The 18,930-nt window shown below is 43.6% G+C and overlaps 2 protein-coding genes across 5 annotated transcripts in view; one reads left to right on the top strand and one right to left on the bottom strand.

Moving 5' to 3' along the window:
* Gfod1 (Gfo/Idh/MocA-like oxidoreductase domain containing 1) overlaps positions 1 to 18,930 on the top strand; it is a 110,064-nt gene that overhangs the window by 73,373 nt on the left and 17,761 nt on the right. The window contains exon 1 of one of the 3 annotated variants that reach the window (XM_004847681.4): positions 7,420 to 7,519. The exons of the other annotated variants lie outside the window; for them this stretch is intronic. The gene's annotated coding sequence lies outside the window, so the exon portion shown is untranslated. Of the gene's footprint in view, positions 1 to 7,419; positions 7,520 to 18,930 lie in introns of those variants that run through there. 3 annotated transcript variants of the gene reach the window in all.
* The window catches only part of LOC147826196 (uncharacterized), a 94,755-nt gene continuing 75,933 nt past the window's right edge, over positions 109 to 18,930 (bottom strand). The window contains exon 4 of one of the 2 annotated variants that reach the window (XM_087181176.1): positions 109 to 3,962. In XM_087181176.1, coding sequence (XP_087037302.1) covers positions 3,861 to 3,962 — 102 coding nt within the window. In that variant the 3' untranslated portion in view covers positions 109 to 3,860. Of the gene's footprint in view, positions 3,963 to 4,006; positions 6,862 to 18,930 lie in introns of those variants that run through there. The other variant, XM_087181174.1, reaches the window with a different exon arrangement.

Raw genomic sequence — 18,930 nt, 5'->3', positions numbered from 1 at the left:
GTTCTGGCACCTGTCTTGCAAGCGCAAGGTCCCAAGTCCAATCCCTGGTACCAAAAAAAGAAAAAAAAAGAATCACTGAGTATCCCACCCCCACCCCACCCACTGGAATAATGTCGCCTAAGTTATACTCCATCTCAGCATTACCATAACTCACCACCGAGAACACTAAACCCCAGCAATCGACCGCTTACGTATGGTTATGGTTTAGATCCAACGTGTGCCCCAGAGTCTGCTTTTGGAGGTGGGGCTTTTGGAAGGTAATCGGATCATGAGGGCTCTACCTACCAGTGGATGAATCCATCGATGAGCTCGTCATTTGATGGCATTATTGGGAGGTGACAGAAACTTAGGTATGGCTTAGTGGACAGGAAAGGTCATGGGGGTGGGACCTTTGGGACTTAGCTTGTCCCTGGTCCCTTCCTCTCGGGCTTCTTCCCTCTCTCTGATTCCTGGCTAACATTGGTGAGCAGCTCTCCTCTGCCACATCCTCCCACCCTGCTGTCTCTGCCTTGGAACCAGCCGTCTACCTCTAGCGTATATGTTCTTCTGCCCCCTCCCCTCCAGGCCTTCTGCTGGATCTGTCACTGCTACTCTCCTTCTGTGCTCTGAGATCTGGGAGGCCCTGGGAGCCACTGGCCGCCTGTGGTTTCCGAGCAGCCCAGCCAGGCCTCACTGAGATGCGCTCCAAGAGTGATTTCCAAGACTTAGTTTGAAAACCAAACATAAATATCTCAAATGTTTATACTAGTCACATGTTAATAAAATATTGGACATATTGGGTTAAAGACAATGTTTTATTAAAGTTAATTCCACTTGCTTCTTTTACCTTTTTAATGAGGCTCAGGAAAAGTAGGCCTCTTATGTAGTCAGAGCAAGTTTCCAGCCCACGTATTTTGGAGATGATTTGTCATAATCCCAAAGATTTAAAAAAATTTTTATCACACGCTTGTCTTGTTTGATCCTTATGAAAACCTTGTGAAAGGCAGGAAGCTTGGGCAAGTCCCCAAGTCTTGCTGGCTGGTTGCTATTTCCCTCAGGTCTGAGAAGGGCTAGACTGGGTGACTGTTCCATGAGTCCGTGACCTTCTGACTGCTTAGTTATAAGAAAGGGCTGAGCCCGGACCAGACCCTTTCCTTTGGGGACCCTTCGCTGGTTCCCCACCTTAGAACACCTTGCAAAGTCTTTTCCAGCTGTTTCCGATATGCATTAGAGAAGTCAATGTTTTCAACATCATAGGAACTTATCCTGGGTTTCATTGAAGATTACATCCATTATAAACTATTATTGTCATGCACTTTTAAACTTTAAAATATATGGAGACACTTAAACATTTTATTATTTATGTTTTATATATACCTTTCCACTTTTTTCCTTGCAGAAAATCCTATATTCGGTTATACAACCATGATGACAATTTTAGACCACTTCATCATCTAAAAAAGAACTATATATCCATTAGCAACCACTCCCCAACTGCCCTTTACTGCCACCCTGTTTGACCCCTAGATTTTCTGTTTCTATAGATTTAACTATTCTGGGAATTTCATATAAATAAAAATCATATTGCATGTAATTTTTTCAAATGTTATAATATTTCCAAAATTCATCCATGTTGTAGCACAAACCAGAACTGTATTCCTTTTTAAGGCTGATGTGTTCCATTGTATGGGTATGCTACATTTTGTTTATCCACTCATCAGTTGATGGACTTTGGTTGTTTGTGCCCTTTTGGCTATGGTAAATAGTGCTACTCTAAACATTTATGTGCAAGTATTCATTAGAATACTGTGTCTGTTTTCAATTCTTTTCCGTATATACCTAGGAGTAGAATTGCTGGGTCATATGGTCACTCTATGATTAACTTTTTAAGGAACTACCAGAAAATGTTTTCCAAAGTGGCTACACCATTGTACATTCCTACCAGCAGAGTTTGAGTGTTCCAGTTTCCACCTTCATACCAATGCTTGTTCTTTTCTGTCTTTTTTAGTAAAGACATGTTAGTTGATGTTTTCATTATGGTTTTGATTTGCATTTGCCTAATAACGAATGCTGTTGAGCATCTTTTTACACACTTAAAGGCTATTTATTTGCTGTCTTTGGAAAAATGTCTTTTCAGAGCCTTGTCCGTGTTTTATCTGGGTTGTCTTTTTGTTACGGGATTGTCGAAGTTATATATGACAGATACAGCTTCCTTCTCAGATATGTAATTTGTAAATAGTTTGTCCCATTCTGTAGGTTATTTTTACTCTCTCGATGATGTCTTTTAAAGGACAGGGGCTTTATTTTGAGGAAATTCAGTTTCTCTTTGTGCCTCCCCTGCCTCTTCCCCTTTTTCCCTCTTCCCTTCCCCTTTATCCCACCCACATCTCCTCTCCCTCTTTCCTCGGTCTAAAGTGATTTTGCCTAGAGCATGGTGTCAATGTTTTACTCCTGTGTCTTCTTCTTAGAGGAGTCTGTATTTTAGCTTTTATTCTCAGGCCTGTGATCCTTCTGGAGTTAATTGATGCAGATGGTGTGAAGAAGGAGTCCCGCTTTGTTCTTTTGCACGTGCCCATTTGGTCCTCCCAGTGCTACTCTTGAAAGACAGTTCTTTTTCCACTGAATTATCTTGGCATCCTTGTTGCAAATCAGTTGACCCTAAGAGTGAGAGTTTTTTTATAGATTCTTACTTCTACTCCATTGATCTATTTTATTTGTTCATCCTTTTGCCAGTATCACACCATCTTTATTAGTGTAGCTTTATAGTAAGTTTTGAAATCATGAAGTTTAAGTCTTTCTATGTTGTTTTCCTTCAAGATTGTTTTTGGTCTTTTGGGTCATATGAATTTCAGAACCAACCTGTCAATCTCTGCAGAAGGCAGCTAGGCTGTTGCTAGGAATTAGATTGAATCTGTAGCTAAATTGGGGGATTACTGCCATTTTAACAATATTAAACCTGATTCATGAACACAAGATGTCATTCCAATTATTTGAATATTTAATATCTTTCAACAATGTCTTTTAGTCTGCAGAGCCCACGTTTTGCACTTCTTAAATTTATTATTCTTTTGGGCACTGTTGTAATTTAATTTTCAGATTGTTCATTTCTCTGCAATATTTAAAAGTAGATAGTGCCACGTGGTCCACAAATATTTACATGGCATTGTACCTGTAAATAGTAGAGCAGCATCTCTAACTGATAAATACTCTTCCTTCCCTCCTTCTCCTCCCTCCCTTCTTTATTTGTCTTTTCTTTAACTACCATGCCACTGTTGGATCCATAACAATTAACAAGAATTCCTTGTTGTCATCTACTACATAGATGACATTCAGATTCTTTGCGTATCTCTTACACATCTTCTCATGGCTGGCCTCCCTAAGTCAGGATCTAAACAAGATCACACCCTGTATTTGTCAACTACATTTTTCAATCCTTTTCCATTTTCCAACAGTCTTTTTTTTTTCCTTTTTCATGCCTTGAGAGATTCTGTTATTCGGGCACAGCAAGTGAGTCTATAATAAGCTCATGGGGGCTGAGTGTCCACTATCAGATGATCCTCAGGAAATGGATCTCAGATCCTTCCCACTTGGTTTCGTAGACAGAAATGTGAAGCTTAGAATGATTTTTCTCCTGCAGTAAAGGCACTAGTCTGTGCGAGTGTGGTGGTGTTGGCTTCCAGGCACCTGTTGGGGAGAAATAATCCTTGCTGAAGACACTGGTCAGAACATCATTGTTTCCTTTCCCGCTCCCATTGCTTGAGCATCAGTGACTAATTGTTACAGAGAGTGACTGAGAGAGCTGTTGCTCATCTCACGCTCTTTGTGGGGTGGAGTTAGATTTGACTCCTGGCCCTGCCCTGCTCCACAGAGGAGCTGCTCATTCAGAACCTCTTGTACTCGTGATCCCTGTCCCTGTCCTCCAGTTCCCGATGTGGTCTTGTCTCTGGTCTTCCAAGACTCTTTTCTTCATTAAAAGTGTTGATCTGGAAGCAAGAAACAGTTCTGCAATTAGGATCAAAGCAGCACTTAAAAGTGGAGAAATCTTCAGAGTTTACACATGGCCTACGTTTCCCACTTTTGCATTTTCTTTTTTCCATTGGCAGCACTTTATTCTGACAGGATGTGTGCTCTTTTAATCACTATCTGCTTGTAGATTGCTCTTAAGTCATATTGTTTCGGGCAGGGAGGGGGCATCCAAAGCATTCCCTCATCCAGTGTGGCCAGATGCTGACTCCCAGGGACCCTCGGGTGTCTTCCGCTGTGGCTGCTGCCGGTTCTTTAAGGTGCTGGACTGTGGTGAGGTGGGGAGGCTTCTGAGTGTAGGGAGATCCTTGGGGGTCTCAGGGAAGTGGCTATTTACTCATGGATAAATATGAATTTTAATTTGTTTCCCCATTTCCAGTGTGACTGCCACTGTGTGCTGTCCCAGCCTCTGCCCAGTCATGGTTGTGCATGTTTTAGTGCATGATCTTGGGCTGTGTCTACTCACTGTCCCCTGTATATCAGGAAGCCAGAGGCCTCTCCTTTAAAAACAAACCAGTGTTCCCTGGTTGCACAGACGAAAACTCAGCTTCTTGGTGAGTGTGTGAGTAACCAAGTGGAGGGTCTTAGGAATAGAGGAGCGCACATTGGCCTCTCCAAAAGGGAATCTCCATCCGTCTGTCCCTGTCTCCTTTAGGCACATATATACAGACACACACACACACATATATATTTAAGCCTTTGATCCATCTTAAGTTAATTTTTGCATTTGGTGTGAGGAAGGGGTCCAGTTTCATTGTTTTCCATGTTACTATCCAGTTGTCCCAACAGCACTTGTTGAAAAGACTATTCTTTTTCCATCGAATTGTCCTAGCACCCTTATTGAAAATCAGTTGACCATAAGAGCAAGGATATGTTTCTGAACTTAGTTCTGTTCCACGGATCTTCTTGTTCATCTTTATGCCAGCACCACACCATGTTGATTACTGTAGATTTACAGTAAATTTTGAAATCATGAAGTGTAAGCTTCCAACTTTACCCATATAACTTTGTTGAGGTAATTTGCACACAACAAAATGCACCTGTTTTTAAGTGTATAGTTTGATGAGTTTAAATAAAGTGTATGTACCTATGTCATACCTCCCCAGGCTCAGGATCTGGAATATTGTTGCCACCCCAGAAAGTCCCGACTGGTACCTGTGGTGTCCTCCTCAATGAAGAGCTTTCAGAAAGAGCCCTGAGCTCCTGAATGTCCCTCCTGATTCCTGGTCAGAGGTGCTGCTCTTGGTGGTGGCCACTGGCTGGCCTGAACCTTGAGCCCTGAGCAGCAGGAGAAAGAAGTTGCTGTTTGTCAAGTTCCCCAGGAGCCTGAGCAAGGCAGGGAGGGGCTGATTGCTCACAAGAGCCATGTTCTGCCTGTAGGCCCTGGGATCCTAGATTGACTCCTCTGAGAGTCTAGTCTAGAGTCTAGTCTATTTATCACAGACACCAACATTCTGGGTCAAATACGCAAAATGCGTGTTTCAAGAAAATGGGACATTTTTTCCTGAAAAACAATTTTTATCGAGGTAATTTTTTGTGCAGTGAAATGTGCAGCTATTAATTATCAGATTTAATGTGTTTTGATAAATATATACACCCAAATAACCACCCACCCATAATCCCAATACTTTGGAAGGCTGAGAAGCCCAGCCCAGGCAATTTAGAAACTTAGTGTGACCTTATATCAAAAATTTTTTAAAAATTAAAGGATTGGGGATGTAGTTTAGTAGGAAGGTCTTGGGTTTAATTTCCAGTATATATATTTTTAAAAGATTTAGAATATTTCAAAGGGAGAAACTTGAAAAGGTCTCTCTTGAACTTGTATGAGGCTAAGTGTTTACCGGATCCCTGACCCACTCAGCCCTGGCTTTGGTAAGCAAGTGAGTCTTGGAACAGAACCCGATCAGGTATCACCTAGTGCTGGGGACCTAAGGATAACAACCTAACTTAGCAGGCATAGCCTAGAGACAGCGGGAGTTCAGTTCCAGAATGACTGCAGTGCAGGGAATATGACAAAGCAAGTCCCACGCGCTTTTTGGCTTCCCAGTGCGTATAAAAGTTTTATTGTAGTCTATTAAGTATGCAGTAGCATTTTGTCTGGAAAAAATGAACATACTTTACCTTAAAAATATTGTCTTGCTAAAAAAAATGCTAACGCCTACCTGAGCTGTTAGAAGAATGACACCAGGGGACCTGCTGCTGCACGCAGGGCTCTCACAAACGCCAGACTTACAGAAAAGCACAGTATCCATGAAGGGCAATGCAGCGGAGCACAATAAAGCGAGCTGTGGCTGGGTGTGTAAGGCTTGGACAAACTTGAGCTTGTTTAATCCTTACAGCAGACCCGTGAGGTAGGAATTCTTGTTTCCATTATAGGAAACTGGCCCAGCACAGTAACTGGCGTGGCCCGTGACGTAGGACGCAGCGCAGTCACTGGTGTGATACAGTTTGTCACCGGCAGCGCCTTGGAGTCACACCCAGCTGCACAGGGTCCAGCCGTTGTGCTTTCTTTCCTTAAAATCAGCTTCTTGCATTTTCTCCCGAAATGTTGAAGGACAGAGCAAAGGGGATGTGTCTTTTGGGGGACAGAGGGAGTATCTAGGGACATTGCTCATACTTAGAAGTGTCTTCTTTTAAAAATTAATGGAAAGTGTGCTTTTGTTTCCAAATGTGTTGTGTTTATTTTGACAGAAGATACATTTAATTAAAAAATAGCCCCCTCCCCAACTCATTAAATAAAAGGATGCTCCAGGGAGATGACACATGTGTCCTGAGGTCCGGACTCTGAGTTTTCCAGTACGAGGCCCAGTCCCCTCCCTTTTGGGATGGGGCAGGGGCTGCTCCAGAGATGACACTGGGCTGGAAGGGAAACAGGAGATGAAAAGCCACACCGCAAAAGTGCAGGTCACTTTCTCAGCAGGTACTGTCCTCAGATGGAGAGGTCAGGGGCCTGGAGCCTTGCGTCCTTTTTCCCTTTAAAGGCTAGCTTCTGGGGGCCCCCAGCGCCTCAGCTCTGCTCTGTGCTTCCTAGGTGACTGTCATGGTGCCCTGAGCTCTCTCTCCCTACCTGGCCTCTGGGTGGCTCTGCAGGTGTGGGCCACTGCCCCCCACCTGCGATCCCTTCCTTCCTCTTGGGGGTGACTGTCCCTCCCTGTGCCGTGAAACAGCCTCAGGTATATGAGCTTCCTCTTGTTGCCGTCACAGATTTAGTGGCTCAAAACAGCACAGATGGATTCTTGAGAGATCTGAACTCAGTGTGCTGACCGGGCCGAGTTCCTTTGGAACCTCTCCCTTTTCCAGCTTCTAGAAGCTGCCCATGTGTCCTGGCTTCTGGCCCTGCCTCTGCTGCTCTGACCTTTCACTTGCCTGGCACCTCTCCTATCTTGCAAACTGCTCTCTTGTCTTCTCCTCCTCAGGAGCACAGCGATCACATGGGGCCTGCCTGGATAATCCGGGATAATCTCCCCCTCTTCTGACTGTTGACTGAATCACATCTGTAAAGTCCCTTTGCCGCCATGTAAGTTTCTAAGGATTACGATGTTGGCATTCCACCTGCCATGCCAAAATACTGCAGGGCAAAGGGAAATTTCTCCTCTACCCTCTGAAGAGCTCCTGATGTTAATCAGAGAAGAGACAAACACAAATTTTTTATTTTTTATTTTTTTTGTATTAAATTCTTTTATTGGTACATTGTAGGGATACAACACAGTTACATTTCTTATTGGGAATTGTACCTTTACATAATGCATCTTGGTTCTTATTTTTTCCCCATTCCTAGCCCTCCCTTCACCCCCTCCACTTTCCCTATTTACAAAGACTTTGTTTCCATTTTTTCCATTTCTCAGCATTTTTCCTTTCCCTTCTTTCCTTTCCCCTGCCCCTCCCACTACCCCTACCCCTTTGCACCTTTTCTTCCTATTTTGCATTATCGATTATTCATTCTAATCATTGGTACATTTTAGGTATACAATATAATGACATTCATCAGTGGAAATTTGCACCTTTACATAGTCTCTCTTGGTTCTTATTTTTCACCCTTGCCCAGCCCTCCCTTCAACCCCTCCATTCCTCCCTATTTACAAAGATTTTGTTCCTAGTTTTCCATTTTCTCATATTAATCCCATTCCCTTCTATCCTTTCCCCTAGCCCTCCCACTTCCTTCCCCTTTGCCCCTTTTCCTATTTCACATTACCTATTATACATTTAGTCATTATTTACACTTTCAGTTTCTCACACCAGAGAAACTATTCGGTATCTACACATGTATGTCCTATTGATTTCACTTAAGAGTATCGCCTCAATGTGCATCCACTTAGCTATCGATGTCTCTAATTTCTCATTTTTTATGGCTGAGTAGTACTCCATTTTATAAAAAAACCACATTTTCTTTATCCAGTCTCCACTTGATGGGCATTTGGGCTGTTGCCAAGTTTTAGCTATCACACACTGCGCTGCTATGAATATGGGTGCACATATATCACTGTGGTATGATTCTTTTAATTCTTTGGGGAAGATCCCCAGCAGTGGAATAGCGGGGTCAAATGGGACTTCCAGTCCTAGTTCTTTGAGGTATCTCCATACTGATTTCCACAGTGGTTGCACCAGTCTACACTCCCACCAGCAGTGGAGCAGGGTTCCTCTTTCCCCACAGCCCTGCCAGCATTTGTTATTGGTTGATTTCATGATAGCAGCCATTCTTTCTGGAGTGAAGTGGAATCTCAGCGTTGTTTTCATTTGGATCTCTCGAATGACCAGTGATGTTGAACATTTTTTCATGTATTTATTTGCTATTTCTACTTCTTTGAGAAATGTCTGTTCATTTCAGATGCCCATTTTTGGACTGGGTCTTTAAATTTGGGAGGTCTGATCTTTTTAAGTTCTTTATGGATTCGAGATAGTAGACCTTTATCTGGGGAAGAGCAGGTGAAGATTTTTTCCCACATTGTGGGTTGTCTCTTCACACTGCTGGTGGTTTCTCTTGCTGTGTAGAAGCCTTTTAATAAGAAGAGATCCCACTTGTTGATTGTTTGTGCTAGTTCACGGGCAACTGAGGTTTTGTTCATAAAATCTTTTCCTACACCGATGTCTTCAAGGGTTCTACCTAACCTCTGTTCCAACTGGTTCAGAGTTTCTATTTTAATATTTAGATCTTTAATCCATTTTGATTTTAGTTTAGTGCATGGTGAGAGATACAGGTCTAGTTTTAATCTTTGGCAAGTTGAAGTCCAATTTTTCCAGCACCATTTATTAAAGAGGCTATCTTTCCTCTACTGAGGGTGTTTGGCTCCTTTGTCGAAGATGAGATGGCTGAGTGTGTCTGGCGTTGTTTCTGCATCTTCTAATCTGTTCCACTGGTCCTCAAGTCTGTTTCTTTGCCATTACTGTGCTGTTTTTATCACAGTAGCTTTGTAGTATAGTTGCAGGTTGGGGATTGTGATACCCCCTGCCATGTCTCTGTTACCTAGAATTGCTTTTGCTATTCTGGGTCTCTTCTTGTTCCAAGTGAATTTTTGGATTGTTTCCTTGAGGTCTATGAAGCATGCTGCTGGGATCTCTATTGGAATTGCATTAAATCTATATAGCAGTTTTGGAAGTATGGCCATTTTCACTATATTAATCCTTCCTACCCAGGAGCAGGGGACGTCTGTCCATTTTCTGATATCACCTTCAATCTCTCTTTTCAGAGTGCCATAGTTTTCAGAGAAGAGGTCTTTGATTTCTTTTGTTAGGATGATTCCTAGGTATTTCAGTTTTTTGGATGCTATTGTGAAAGGAATTATTTGCCTTATTTCTCTCTCAGTGAGTCTGTCATTGGTGTAGAGGAAAGCTATTGATTTTTGTGTGTTGACCTTGTAACCAGCTACTTGACTGAATTTGGTTATTAAGTCTAGAAGACTTTTGGTGGAGTTCTTGGGGTCTTCTATATAGAGTATCATGTCATCTGCAAATAATGACAATTTGACTTCTTCATTACCTATCTTTATTCCTTTTCTTTCTTTCTCCTGTCTAATTGGCATGGCTAATGTTTCCAGAACTATATTGAACAAGAGTGGTGATAGTGGACATCCTTGTCTTGTTCCTGATTTTAGTGTGAAGGATTTCAGTTTTTGACCATTTAGTATGATATTGGCTGTTGGTTTTTCATAGATGGCTCCTATCAGTTTGAGGTAGAGACCATCTATTCCAATTTTTTTGTAGGGTTTTTATCATAAGTGCATGTTGGATTTTGTCAAATGCTTTTTCTGCGTCTATGGAGATAATCATATGGTTTTGTCCTTGGCTCTATTGATATAGTGTATTGCATTGATTGATTTTCGTATATTGAACCATCCCTGCATCCCTGGGATGAATCCCACTTGATCAGGGTGTATGATCTTCTTGATGATCTTCTACATTCTGTTTGCCAGTATCTTATTAAGGATTTTTGCATCTATGTTCATTAGTGAGATTGGCCTATAGTTCTCTTTTTCAGTTGGGTCTTTCTCTGCTTTGGGGATCAAGGTGATGCTTGCTTCCAGGAATGAATTTGGGAGTATTGCTTCCCTTTCCATTTCATTGAAGAGTTTAAACAGTAGTGGCAGCAGTTCCTCTCTAAATGTCTTGTAGAATTCAGCAGTGAAGCCATCAGGGCCCAGGCTTTTCTTAGTTGATAAGTTTTTAATTACATCTTCAATTTCATTGGTTGATGTTGGGTTGTTCAGAATTTTTAGGTCTTCTTCGTTCAACTTTGGTAATTCATGTGTATCTAGGAATCTGTCCATTTCTTCTGTGTCGTCCATCTTATTGGCATATAGGTTCTGGAAGTAGGTATTGATGATCCTCTGGATTTTTGCTGGGTCTGTTGTAATTTCATACTTTTCATTCCTAATTGCATGGATTTGGGCCTTTTCTTTCCTTTTTCTGACAAGGTTGGCTAAGGGTTTGTCAATTTTGTTGATTCTTTTGAAGAACCGACTCTTGGCTTCATTGATTTTTTTGTATCGTTCTCTTAGTCTCCATTGCATTGATTTCTCCTCAGATCTTTATAATTTCCTCCCTTGTATGAGCTTTGGGTTTGTCCTGCTCTTCTTTTTCTAGAAGCTTGAGGTTCAGCATCAGGTTGTTTAATTGGGCGTGTTCTGTTTTCCTAACATGCATATTCACTGCTATGAATTTCCCTCATAAGACTGCTTTCATTGTGTCCCATAGATTCTGATATGTTGTATTGTCATTGTCATTTAATTGAAGGAACTGTCTGATTTCTTCTTTAATTTCCTCTGTGACCCATTGGTTATTCAGAAGTGTGTTGTTCAATTTCCACGTGTTTATGAAATTTTTTGAGTTTCTTTTGCTATGGATCTCCAATTTCATCGCACTATGGTCTGATAATATACAGGGGATAACTTCAATTCCTTTGCACTTACTTAAACATGTTCTATGTGTGAGTATGTGGTCTGTTTTGGAGAATGACCCATGTGCAGCTGAGAAGAATGTGTAGTCTGATTTTGTGGGGTGGAAGACTCTGTAAACATCTGTTAAGTTCATTTGTTCAAGAGTTCGATTGAGTTCTAGTATTTCATTACTCATTTTTAGTCTAGTTGATCTATCTATTTGTGACAGTGGGGTGTTGAGGTCCCCCACTACAATTGTATTAGTGCATATATGACTTTTCACGTCCGTTAGTATTTGTTTTATATAATTGGGTGCACTAGTGTTTGGTGCATAGATATTTATGATTGTCTTCTCTTCCTCTTGGATTCTTCCCTTTACAAGGATGTAGTGTCCTTCTTCATCTCTCTTAATCAGTGTTGGTTTGAAATCTACTTGATCTGCCAAGAGGATAGCTACTCCTGCTTTTTTTCGGGTTCCTGTCACATGGAGTATTGTTTTCCACCTTTTAACTTTCAGTCTATGAGTTTCCTTTTGAATTAAGTGTGTTTCTTGTATGCAGCATATTGTTGGATTTTGCTTCTTGACCCATTCTGCCAGTCTATTTCTTTTGATTGGTGAATTGAGACCATTAACATTGATGGTTATAACTGAAACATACTGACTTGTCATTGCCATGACTTTTTCTTTTTGTTGGGTTCTCCCCCTTTCCATTTAATTTCTTGTCATGCCAGATGGGTTCATTCTGCTTTGTGTCCTGGGGTTGTGATCCTCAATATCTGTTCCTAGGATATTGTGTAAAATTCTTTGGAGTGCTGGTTTGGTATTCACGAAGTTCCTAAGGTGCTCTTTGTCATGAAAGTATCTTATTTCTCCATCAATTTTGAAAGATAGTTTTGCAGGGTGCATCAATCTGGGTTGGAGGCTGTTTTCTCTTAGGGCTTGGAATATGTCACTCCAAGCTCTTCTTTCCTTGATTTGGTTTGTGTTGAGAAGTCTGCTGTGATTCTGATGGGCTTTCCTTTGTATGTGATTTGTTTCTTTTCTCTGACTGCTTGGAGAACTTTGTTCTTCTGTTGTGTTTCTGGAATCTTAACAATTATATGCCTATGTGTAGATTTTTTTTGATCAAGGCTATTTGGAGTCCTGTATGCCTCACTTATCTGTATGTCAAGCTCTTTTCCCCTGGTTGGGAAGTTTTCTGCCATTATTTCTGTGAAGAGATTTTTTATGTCATCTCCACTCTCTCCTGTTTCTTCATTGAGCCCAGTCAGTCTTGTGTTATTCTTCTTTGCATCATCTAGCAGCTGCTGGATTGATTTCTCATGTTCCCTTATAATTTTCAAGCAATTTTTCTTTTCCTGGTCACTAATTGCAATCCTATCTTCTATATCTGAAATTCTGTCCTCACATTGGCTCATTCTGCTGTGTAGACTTTCAATGGAGTTTTTCATCTCTTGGAAATCTCTTTGCATCTGTTTTATGGATTCCATTTGTTTCTTATGTTGGGATTCCATCATATTCCTTAGCTCCTCTCTAGATTTATTAATCATGTCTTGCACTAGGGGCACAATTTCTCCTGTTTTCTGAGAAATTATTTCTGATTTCATTTTTTCCAGATCCCCTTTTGTTGCCAGTTCAGTGGGTCCAGGTGGTTGAGTGTCAGAGTGTTCCATCTCATTTCCCTTTGGGGTTGCTGTAGGTGATCTGAAAGTCTGGTTTTGAGACTTATTGTTTTGTCATTTTGACTGGGGCGGGGGGCTGTTATTGCCTGCACGGATTACCTCCTCTGAGCTGGGAGAGGTGGGACAGGGGCCAGGAGCAGCGGTAGGGATGGTGACCCAAAAGCCCTTTCCTGTGGGCTGGGAGCAGCGGGAGAGATGGTGGCCAGGAAGCCCCTTCCTCTGGACCAGGAACAGTGGGATGGTGGCTCAGCAGCCCCTACCTCTGGGCCGGGAGTGATGGGAGGGATGGTGGCCCAGAAGCCCCTTCCTCTGGGCTGGGAGCAGCGGGAGGGATGGTGACCGGGAAGCCCCTTCCTCTGGACCAGGAGCAGTGGGATGGCGGCTCAGAAGCCCCTGCCTCTGGGCCGGGAGCAGCAGGACTTAGTAGCTTGGTCTGGTGGTCTGCTGTCCTCTGTGTCTTTGTAGTGTGGAACCAGGTGGCTGCCTGTCTGCAGTGGGTTGATTCGGCGTCTTCTGCGCCCATACAAATTTATTATGTGGACAGAAGGAATCACAGAGTATAACTACTCACCAGTCCAGCACTTTAGAAAAATAGACCTCTTTTCTATAGGGTGGAAGAGATGGGGAATGTAGGCAGTTTTTAGGGGCAAACAGTCAATGGTTTTCAGCGTAGTTCAATGGGCATGGAGAGCATATGGTGGCCTGGGACAAAGTCGGTGTGGCCTGCAGAACAAACTGTGGTTTGGGGGACAATAGTACATCCAGGTACATTGACCATCTTCCGCCTTTCTCTTGCAATATGGGTTTAGTCCTCTTCAGTTAATGCAATTTCAGCAAGAAGATGGAAGTTGATTGTGTTCTTTTGGTGAATGGATCTGGTCTCAGGCAGGTGAGGGAACTCTGCAGAAGGCCCCTCCCTGACCCGAGAGGGAGAGCAACAGGGCAGGACGGTGGAACCTTGCTTCAGAAGTGGGTTCCAAGGCCCTCAGTGTGGTAAAGCACCAGTTTTCTGAGCCCCAACAGGACCCAAAATCTTTGTCACTGCCTCTTGGGAAGAGCCACCTGTCTTGCAGGTGATGGTGCCTTGGGCCCAGCTCTCTGTTCCTCAGCCTAACACTCAGCTTGAGAGGTGCATTAGGAAATACTTGGGCTCCCAGATCTAAGTTCAAATCCTGGTCCAGTTGTTAGCTCTGGGACCTGGCATCGGTTAAATGTATCACCTCTGAACCTCTGTTTCCTGTCTGTAAAATGGCACCAGTTATCTAACTTTATAAAATATTGAATGCCGTGGCTGGCAAACAGTAAGTGCTCAAGAAATGATGGCTGTGATGATTTGAAGGAGGGTTGCTCCTTTGTGTAGTTTACACTTGAGTGGTACCTTTGTGGGTATTTATTTAGTTATTTTAAAAAGAAAACATAGAAATGGTGTTCTCTAGGCTTGCACTGTGCCAATTTTAGAAAGCATAGGTGATGGGGACACCTAAGAGAAAAGGCCTGCGCTCCCCCTGCTCGCCCTTGGCTCAGGTCACCCTGGAGGGAAGGAAGCCCAGTGGGACCTGGGGCAGGGATGGCTCAGCCGGGGTGGAATCTCTCCAGGCAAGGGAAGGTCCTTGGCTGGGAACTCACCAGGCGGGGGGTGGACAGGGCTTGGCTTTTACGCCGAGGTAGGAGCAAAGACTGGGGAGGCCTCCCAAGTGGGGTGGCCCCTGGGCTCTTTATCGCCAGTAGCAGGGGGCTCGCATTTGTGTGCGAGTCCTGCAGCTGGTCACTTTACTAAGTTACCTTCACTCCTCAGGGTGTTACTGGAGGAAGCCAGGCCACAGGAGGTTAACTTCCTTATCTGGTAAAGAGCAAGCCTGGCTGCTGTCCAAGGCCCGAGCCCACCAGCCTGTGACACTGCAATACCTAAATTTCTGCAATACTGGGTTTTATCCAGTGGTGGCTTACAGACTCTTTATTGCAGGTCCAGGGTCTCCTGGGCAGGGCTGTGCCAAAGGCGGTGGCTGTCAGGCTGATGGATGGGCCATTCCCTGTTTAATCTGTCCTGACCCTCCCTTCTGAAACTTCAGCCCTGTCTTAGTCCACCTGTGTTGCGATAACAAAACCCCAGGGGTTGGGCAATGTATAAAGAAAAGAGGTTTATCAGGCTTATGAGCTGGAAGGAGGGATGATTCACATCCTGGGCAGAATGGTGCAAGATTCCATCATACCAGGCGGAATGGGACACAATTTGAAACTCACGAGTATGAATTATTTTTGGAATTTTCCATTTGATATGTCCAGTCTCTGGTAGAATCTGTGGTGACCAAACATGAAAAGTGAAATGGACTTCACTAAGTCCAGTAATGCTGGACTGATAGTATGTTTTGATGCCACCAGCCTTGGGGATTAAGAGAGAGGGAGGAGACTGTTTCTGGAGGACCTTGTTGTTCCATCCCAGATGGAGAGGCCTGCAGGAGCTGCCGCATTCCTGGTGCAGGGTCGCCCTGGACTGGCCCATGGGTGTGGCCTTCCATGAGGATGGTGAGCTGAGCAATGTGTGCCACATGGTCTCACTTCTTCTCTTTCCTGGAAATCCCCCTGACTTCATGCTCCTGTCTACCCACTGCATCTGGCCAGCCTCTCCTCCCCCAGTAAGCAGTGACAAGAGTTATCTGAGGAGTCCCATGGGCAAAACGCCTTGACCTCAGGAGCAGTTCTTAATGAAGCAAGAGGGCTGTCTCCATGGTCAGCAGTGATGCTGTGCCCATTGGAGTGGTCCCAGGTCAAACATTTCAGAATCTTGAGTCGTTCCCCTTTTGCCAGTAGGTTCCCCACTGATCCGCTACAAGTCACTGTCAGCCATTGTAAAGAGAGTTCCCACAGCATCCACTGGCTGCAGCAGCATCTTGACCATCATTAGATTAATTGTACACTTAACTCTGTTCCAGAACCCATGCCAAGCCCTCAGATAGTTCTCACCACATCTGATGAAACTGATACTCCTATTATCCCCATTTTATAGACGAGGAAACTGAGGCTTCAAGAGGTTAGGTAACTTGTTCAGAAAAGGTAGTAGGGCTTGAAGGTCAGATTCAGCCCTTGGTCTGGCTCGCTTCACTGTGCTTTTATCAGTATTCTCTGCCGAAGCTACCTTGGCACCTTCAGCAAGTTCCAGGCAAAGTTACTGAGATTTAAGTCCATTTCTCACTCTCTGCCTTCAAAGAAACTAGTAAATGGGGCCAGGGATTTAAGCTCAGTGGTTCCACCATCTGCCTCGCAAGCGGAAGGACCAGAGTTCGATCCCTGGTACCAAAAAAAGAAAAAAGAAACTAGTAAACAAAATCTAATGTTCACCAACCTTCGTGAATTAATCCTTTATATCCTTGAAAGCTATAATTAAGTACTGTTTGAACTTTCCTTCCTCTGGGTTTCTTTCCTCTTTCCCTTGTTGGGTCAACTTCAAGCAACCAGATCTATTGAAGATGGTTATTGTGCAAGGCCATTGGAAGACATCGATAAGCAAATAGGATTCAGGTGGTTCTAAAGGGCTTCACCATCTGGTTAATGTGCCAAGTAGCTCTCATTTAATATTTGTAAAAACCTTTAGAGGCGGATGCTACTGTCCCTATTTTATGTAAACCCCAAATAAATGGAAGCTCAGAAGGTTTGGGAGATGTTGTAGAGCTCACAAGTAGTTGGAGTCTTCAATATTAGACAGGAAAATATGTCCAAAGATTCTAATTGTTGTATGATACAGACTCAGAAAGTTGTAACTGGCTCAGGTGGCATTAGAGAGGGAGAGGTACTGAGCTTTGGGGTCCTCAAGGAGGATGTCCCAAAGGAGGTGGGACTTAAGTTAGACCTTGGAGATGGGATGATGCAGCAGAGTCCAGGCGGGCAGAGGGCTCGGGTAGGAGGAGGGATGTGTACACGGACGCTGCACCTGTTTGAACTTGAGGACTGAGCAGAGGAAACACAGGGCAGGGCTTTGGGAGAAGTGAACCAACATCCTCACCCTCTCTGAAATGCACCTTTTAGTGCTGCTAACATGTTCTCCATTCTGAGGCTGGCCTTCCCAGCTCCTCTCTGCCCCCATGCCTCCCAAACAAATGCAAGTTGGCCATTCATTTAACAAGGCCTTGTAAGGAGGTGTTGTACTTGAAGGGACCCTAGAGAACAGCTGGTCCCAATACTAGCTGCCCTTCCACCTGCCTTTATTATAAAAGAGAGAATTGGGATATTTGAGCATTGCTGCAGAAGGGCAGGGTAAGAGTTTTCTTCAGACCCCACATCCCAAACTTCCTGTCCCCAGCCCCAGCAGAACCTTCACCACTGTCACAGATTGGCTGGTCTTTAAGGGAGTTCCCATGAGCACCACTTCTAGTTTGAAGGACAGTAGGCGACCTTCTTCATGTTTTTTCCAGTGACACTTTTAAGCGGCTGAATCTCCTACAGCTTAATAGGACCAGAGCCCATGGGAATGGTGCCTGGGTGAACTCTCTCCTGCCTGTCCTAACCTGAGAACCCACACAGAGGACTGGCACATGCCTGAAACTAGATGTCAACCTCATATCCCACACACACCTCCTCTGTTCTCCCCTAGCAACCAATTTGTAGTAGTTGCTAAGCAACCAGGTTATCCATATCACTACCTGGCTGGTTGCCACGTACAATAGAGGCCTGCAGCTCATCCTGGAGAATTCCAGCTGTGCAATACCCCAGGTGGCTGGAACTTGAGCTCTGCTGCCTCCAACCAGCTCTGACCCTCCTCTGCATTCTTGGGGTGGTGCCCTTCTTCCTGGAGGTGTGAGTCTGCCTTTCAAGACTAGAAAGAATGATCTAGATCCTCAAAATAGTAAATACAAACTTCAGTGAAACAGAACTTCAACCTCACAGGCAGAGAAGTCTCCTAATTCCAGAAGAGTTTAAACTGATGCCTAGATTTGCTATCTTCATTTGTATTTGTAAAAAATCCCAAGAGGCCATTATTTTACTTTGATTAGAGAACTCTGGAAGTTCTATTTATTCTGACAGTCAAGAAGGTACTGAGATGCCCAGCCAGGAGTTACACTCTCCTCACTCACTCTGCACTGGGCTCCAAGACCTTTAAGGGCTTCTCATGGCCACGATCCATCTTTTATTGTAGATTGTTGGCAAGTATTAAAAAGTCTGTACAAAAAGCCAAGTATTATATTGAGGAGAAAGCAAAGTATTGACCAATATAAGACGACTCCCCCCTTTTTATGAAATCGTAATTATGGTTGGGGAAGGGGCGGTGCATAGATTATTCTAAAATGCAAGTTCCTGAACATTCCCTGTTCAGGGACACGGGTCCCTTCATGTTTCTGTAATTTTTGTCATAGCTCTCCAAAGCCAAAAGAAAGCTTAGCAATTCTATTTAGTAATTAGGCCCAAATAACTTAATAAGTATCTGCGTCCTGACAACTTAGCAGGTGCTTACGAAAGACATGTATTGAAACAGTAAAAATATTTTTGTTTCATTCTTAAATACAGTGACTTCCAAGGGGATGAGTGTGCCTGTTTGGTACTGAACTTCTCACATTTGGCATCAGATAGAGCACCACCCCCTGCATTTCTTCCCCTTGATTTTTGCCTGGTGTGTGTTTGAATCACAGTCACTGCCCAAAACTGGACTTCACAGAGACAGGCTGGCTGAAAGGGGGTGTCAGTGTCGACCTGTGTTGAACTTTGAGTCAGTAACTGCTACGGTGTCTAACAGATGTGGAATGTCAGTGTTTGCCTCAGAATGTTAAAATGCAGTCACATAGCACTTAATGCTAGGGATGCACTCGAGAACTATGCTGTTAGGCGGTTTCATCATTATGCAAGCTTTGCAGAGCCCATTAATGCACAACCGTAGCGGCCTAGGTAG

Source organism: Heterocephalus glaber, unplaced genomic scaffold, assembly GCF_053883595.1.
Source record: "Heterocephalus glaber isolate CG9 unplaced genomic scaffold, H.glaber_assembly_v1.0 deba00001472, whole genome shotgun sequence".
NCBI classification, from domain to species: Eukaryota; Metazoa; Chordata; class Mammalia; order Rodentia; family Bathyergidae; genus Heterocephalus; species Heterocephalus glaber.
This window is presented reverse-complemented; position numbering and strand designations above follow the sequence as displayed.